Source organism: Drosophila mauritiana, chromosome 3R (assembly GCF_004382145.1).
Source record: "Drosophila mauritiana strain mau12 chromosome 3R, ASM438214v1, whole genome shotgun sequence".
NCBI lineage: Eukaryota > Metazoa > Arthropoda > Insecta > Diptera > Drosophilidae > Drosophila > Drosophila mauritiana.
Genome location: NC_046670.1, coordinates 4,706,420 through 4,712,892, shown reverse-complemented (window position 1 = coordinate 4,712,892; position 6,473 = coordinate 4,706,420). Strand labels below are relative to the sequence as shown.

Here is a 6,473-nt window from a genome sequence, read left to right as displayed (position 1 = left end):
ACCATTAGTGTTGCGAACAATCTATTTCGAACACTGGTAAAACAAACTGTGAGTATCCGATGCAAGTGAAACATGTAGTCGTCCTTTTAGATACCGGTGAATACACGTATTGTTTTAACTTAAATTGCATTTAGTAAGAATCTATCGGACATATTGTTAGTTATATATCCTAATTTATTTGAGAGCCTTTAGTGAATGCTTAAAACTTACTGCCGATTTCATTTTAGTAGACATCTTGGAATGTAGTGTTATACAAAATCAAGTGACCTTAACGTGGTACTGCCGATAATTGTCTCTCTTGAAATTCATTTCAATTTATTGCTTTGTTATCTTGAGTATAGCGTAATTACCCTGCAAGTACAAGAAAAGAATAGTCTCAACTCGGAAGTAGACAGTTTCGCAACACTGGCAGCCATGTCCGCTAATGGCCAGCGGACAACGTTGGCAATCCGGCAATCAATACTACAATCGGTCAGTTGTTGCCACTCGCCACTCGTCATTCGCCACTCTTATGTAAATTCGAGATGAAGTCCTCTCCTTCCGCGCCCCTCTGTTGGCATAGCATAATTAAAGGGATATATGTGGGTGGCTGGCAGGATGATAGCCCCATCATTCGCCGTATCCTTCGCTTCGCATGCGGCGGCTGCATGGTCATATTAAAATTATTATTGTATGCACTGGGCAAATGAGAAAAGTTGGCGGAAAATTGCATTTAAGGTCGATGGATTCGGGGAACTTTAATATTTACTGTCAATTTAAAATTCACGAAAACATTTACAACAGTATTGCGGCGGAAAGTTATTGTCCCTTCGACCATCCACTTAAGGTCATTAATTCATTGGGGCGACAGCTGCGGAAAGTGAAAATCGTCTTTTGGTTGGAAAATGAAATTAACATACTGCGCAGCAAGTGAGAAAATTTAATTAAAGTGGCGTAAAAAATGATTGTTGGAAACGAGCTGCTCGACTAGCTCTCGGCATCGAATGGAATATACATATATTTGTTGCCATTTCATTCCGATCTTATCGACCATGAAAGAGGTCGGAAAACATTTTCATTTAGTGGCCGTGCACCCGTTCTTTCATTACTTTTATTGTGTGCATTGTTTATTGTGCTGCCTAATGTGGCGCTGTCTAGACATTTTTAATATATCTTAATTCTCGGGTACGGGCGCCTACGGTAGGCCAGTTCAGGATCCGTGTTAAAGTTGAAAATACTTCACAACGCTCATACGCCGCATTGGCCACATAAATCTTTCGCCCTCGTGCGATACCAACTATGTGTGTGTGTGTGTGTGCACATTAAAAGTTTGCCTAAGAGCTTATGGCACCATTTGTAAAAGCGATTTTTAATGCTGCTGCTGGATCCGCACACTAGAGGGTGTGAAAGAGTGAAAAGCCCCCTCCAATGCCATGGCCATCTAATGGCTTTCCACGCATCGCAGGGAAAACTTTTTTAATGAGAGCGATTCGTGGCAATACCCTTTGTCGACGTACGTAGAAATAAAATCAGTCGCTGAGAGCTCCTTCTAGAAGTATAATTTCCGCCAGTTTTCGCTCTTATTACTTTCGAATTTCGGCTGCTAATCAGAGGAAATCTATTTTTTGTGGGCAAAATTATCATATTACAATAATTTCTTGTGACTGGCAAACAAACATCTCTACGACTATGCATATGTATTACAAAATTCTTCCATAATTTCCAATATTTAAGACCGATTAGCAGTACCAAAACTTATGCCCATTGGGCATTTAATAGCCAAGTCTGAAATACAAGAAACGTAGTCATTGGAGTCGCCTTGCAACATTAACTAGTGTCATTTAAATTGTTGCTTCGCCTGTCAGCTTGTGGCATTTCCCGCGGGTGGGTAATTAGTTGGGGCGCATTAAATCTCCATGATTTTGTCACGGCCTGACATTGAGGGGCTTTGGAATTAGCTTGGGTTAGAGCAGCTATAACTGGCTAGTATCGAGCGAATCGGCTTACGCAGTTTCCATGGCAATCGAAAAGCGTTTTGTCAATTTCCATGAAACTAAGGAGAATAGTTTTGTTATAGCCTACGCCCAGCTGCACATTTTAATTGAAAAGTTTTGCATTACAGTTGCAGCATATCTAGAACTAAATCATTTGTAAATACCATAATAATAGAAAAATGTATGATATGCTTTGCATTACACATTGTTGCATGCATTTTGTTCGAATTGAAAACATGTTGCATGACAAAAACATTTTGGGTTACCACTTGATTGTGTGCCATTTTGCAAATCCTTTAAAGTGCTCTTCATAAACTGCCAGCTATGCCTTTGATTGCACTATAAAAATGTGTGGGCCTCGGTTTGCTTATCGAAAATCATTTAATATGGAAATTGGGTAAACAGGGCGGGCATATTCATCACGAGGGATTTCCGTCCAAAATACGCATACATTTATCGGAATCACTTTAATGGCTTATTAAATTTATTTTAATCCCATTAATCATTGGCAATGTTTGCTTCATTTGTGCCCGGGGGCAGATAGCCGACAGCCATTTAAATAAGCTGTTGCATGCAGATCGCCAACGGACTTGCCGCCAATAACACAATCATCCAATGGCAATGCATAATGTCAATCAGCTGTATAATTAACGCGGCCAAATAGACAATGGCCGTAACAACATGTCCACTGACAAACGGGAGCCATAAATATGGCTAATCGGTATGGCAATGATTTGATTAGATCGGCGCAGCTATGTACACGATTTCAACTGAATAGCACTTGGAGAAACTACGACCCGCGTTACATGGCTTACAAAATAGGAAGTCCTTCTGCGAAGTGAGGAAAGTGTCCTATCCTATTGATCTACTAAGCTGAAATATTAAGGGAAAGTAACTTAATGTTCTATGTTCTAAAATACATCCTCATTAATAGCCAAGTCTAATATGATTATCCATTGTAATAGTTATTCTCTCCGTGCTCTGGGCCACATTCGAATGGCCATGTGAGTGTTACGAATTTCTGACAGCCCGAATGTCGGCGACATCATCAACGCCAAGTAATTAGCATTTAGCAGGTTGAGCGAATGTCAAGCGATGGGTTCGGGTTCACGCTTGAAACTCGGAACCGAGTTCGGTCTGAGCCTGGTTTTGGGCTTGGATTTGTGTGCCGGGTGCCGTATTATGTATATGTATGTATTTGTGTGTTAGCCAGGGGGCTAAACCGTTTGCAGCTATTTGGCAGCTGACAGCGGCTTTCAGTGTCAGTTTCTGTTTCGGCGGCGCCAAGCAATTAATTAAATGCTGTTAATGAATCCAAATTCCGCTTTTGCGGTAGACACTTGAATGTGTTTGCATTTGGGAAAGGGAAAGGTGTTTTAGAAGTTTGATAAGTAAATTTGGTTGATTCCGCGCATTGGAGACAACTGGCATAATATATCGCTGTCAAAAATTATTTGCAACTTTATTGTTTTTATTTTTGTATCTTCAAGTTAACTAGCTTAAAAAAGAAAAATCTTATTATGCATACCAAGAGTTTAATTTAATAAAAATATTTCGAAAAGTAATTTTAGTTTTTTTTTTTCATATTGCATTAACAGTTTATTTTAAATATATGTATTACAATGAAAAACTTGCCGATGAAGCTTTGGAAAAGGTAAAACACTATCCATTGGTCTCTAAAAAATGTGCATGAATTTCCTTATTTAACTATTATTTTAGGAAATAATTTTGCGCGCCTCCCACTTTTCCCTTGACAAAGGTGTTAATTTAAAACAGATAACCTGACTTGACGAAGTCGCAACAGATGGCGTTGCCCCAATGATTCGATATGGTCACTTTTGTGCTTTCATAAATTATTTAATCCATCAACATTTGAAATCTTCGAATAATTTGTTGTGAGTTCATGCTTCAACAGTCGCTTTTAAATAATACCGCATAGTTTCCACTCATTATCTCAGTTGTGTCGTATCTAATTTATTTTATATTTTGAGTCGGCCTTTGAATGGTGCTTATCTAATCTAATTAAATGGATTCCTACAGCCTGACGAAGCGCGGAAAAGGGGTGATGGTGGGCAGGGGACCGCGCGTAGGTCGAGGGGTACTGGTGAGGAAGTAGCTTGAGAATCGGGACTGGAATCCGCTTCCGAAACCAGGAGCATGGGCGGGCTGAGTGTGTACCGCTTGAGGAGCAGGATGAACGGAGTATTGTGGGCGGGATGCTGGGGCTGGCTGAGCAGAGTACTGCGGACGTGGAGCAGGCGCCGGGGTGACCTTGGGAATAGACTTTGGAGTGACCTTGAGCACAGCCGGCTGAGAGATCCTAACCACTGGTTTTGGTGTAGTATTCACCACTGGCCTGAGCTTGTCCTCCGCCGGCTTGACCTCGTCTTCGAAAGGTGGCAGTAGATCCAAGGGGAGCTGTGGAACATCCTGCTTGATGACGCTGGTCTTCAACTTATCCTCCTTGGCCAGCTGAGCTGGCTTCTGGTAGTACGATTTCTTGGTTGGCTTTGTGGCCAGCGTGGTGGCTGGCTTCTCCGTTGTGGTCGTCGTTGTCGTTGTCGTCGTGGTGCTCACTTCATCAAGCAGCGGTGGTAGCAAGTCATTGAAAGGCAGATCCACTTTACCCGCCTTTATTTCCGACACATCAGCTCCACACAATCCGATCAGCATGGCAGATGCAATGAGTAACTGCAATGAAATAGTACAGGTAATTAAAAGTTAATTATAGTTTTTAATGACTACAAAAGGTAATCTTCATATGCACTCGGGGCATAGGTAAACACTACTGAATTGAGCTAATAAAATATATAGAATACTTCATTTTAACATTTTTTTTTTAAGTAAGAAAGGGCTCTGCTAATAGGTGTAGTTTTTATCGTAAATATTTGTTGCTAAGTTGAACCTAATGCTTTCGAAAAGAGATTGTTCAGCCGAATGAAATGTATTTGTTTACCTCAAAAATTATGGCTCTATTGTTTAATATGGTCACAACCATTCCAATGTGATCCAATTTCAAACACTTTGTTAGTTTAGCTCTAAAAGTGTGGGAGCTCCAAAATTATTCCAATCTGATTTGACTTGACCTTGGAGTCTGCAAAAGCCTTGCATTGTTAGGCACATGCCAAAACTGGATTAGTTTATAGTCAGTTCTATTCGCATTTAGATTCTAAATCACATTTTTCTTTCCCTAGTGGGAAAGGTCATTAGACCCTCTCCAGTTCTGATTAGCATAGCGCCGATAAAGATACTAATTGAGCATAGATCTCAATATGCAAATTTTAAGTTTGAATAGAAAGAAAGTAAACGGTAACTTGTAGTTATGACTTGCAGGTTCACACCTTAGACAATAAAGCCATTTGTTTAGCTGTTGCGTCTAAAAAATTCCAGTCTCTTTTTTCTCTTTTATCATAAACTTAATGAGTGATATAAAAATGCTTAATTTTTCTGTACAAAATTATTTAATTATGTTAATTTCATTTCAGGACCAATTTCATAATGTAATTTATGCATTAAACTGGAATTTCGCTAATGATGCTTACGCAGATGGCTAATTAGAACAATTTGTTGCATTTTTTAGAGTCTATTTCAGGAAAGACCAGCTTAGAACAGCATTTCAACAGCAACAACATTTGCAGCAATTTTAAATTCACAATTATGCACACGAGTTGTCCACTTACGTATTTCAGTGACATATTTGCTGGGAATCCTATTTGTTTATTTAAAGGCGAAAAACTTGTGTCCCGTACCGAACACTTTGAAATTTTTGAACGAACTAAAAGCGCCGCTGAGCATGCGCAGCATATTTATAGTCGGTCAAAGCGATCCATTTTGAAATTGAAACGGCCCAGAAGTTACACGATCTTGTTGCGCAGTGTAAAGTTTAACAACCGGATTAAAACCGGGGGTTTTAATTTATTTTTATTTTTCTTGGGATGGCAGACGAGCGCGAGAGCGAATCTTGCTCTTGGCCAATTAAGTGGCTCTTCGACGTTTTTCAATCTTGAATTCGGCAGAATGCAGCAGCGCAGCATAAGATGCCGAAACAGCTGATTAAGCTGTGAACTCTTTCGGGTTCACGGTCGCATCTTGTAGATACATGATATAGTATCTCATGTTCTCTATCTGGTTGTCACACATCTGAGAGCTCTTAACTTGATTTTGGGGGGAGAGAATGTAATTATTAGCATTTTTGTCAGCGGTTTGCATAAATTGTGATAAAAGCCGAAGGTGGCTTGCGTCACTTCCTTATCCAAGGGGGTGTATGCCCGTGCTTGGAGATTGATTTTATTTCCATTCCTTAATTGATTTGAACAGTATTCGCAGAGGCAACCTGTTATTTCGCTACCCAGTGGTACGCCCTCATTTGCATTTAAATCGTGGGGGGATTCTTTAATGGAGTGAAAGCAAATTAGTGCCAATTACAAGTGGCCCGATAGCAGATCAGCATCTCCGTCATCAAAGCCCAGAATTTGATAGGGCCCTCCGTTGGCTGTTGGC

The 6,473-nt window shown here is 40.2% G+C and overlaps 1 protein-coding gene across 1 annotated transcript; it reads right to left on the bottom strand.

Moving 5' to 3' along the window:
• Window positions 1-3,927: 3,927 nt before the first annotated feature.
• Window positions 3,928-5,736, bottom strand: LOC117145524 (lysine-rich arabinogalactan protein 19). Its single transcript, XM_033311215.1, has 2 exons — window positions 5,654-5,736; window positions 3,928-4,664 (listed from the first exon to the last, which is right to left on the bottom strand). The coding sequence occupies exons 1-2, from the start codon at window positions 5,666-5,668 to the stop codon at window positions 4,008-4,010; spliced, it is 672 nt and encodes a 223-aa protein (XP_033167106.1). The 5' UTR covers window positions 5,669-5,736; the 3' UTR covers window positions 3,928-4,007.
• Between the last annotated feature and the right edge of the window lie 737 nt (window positions 5,737-6,473).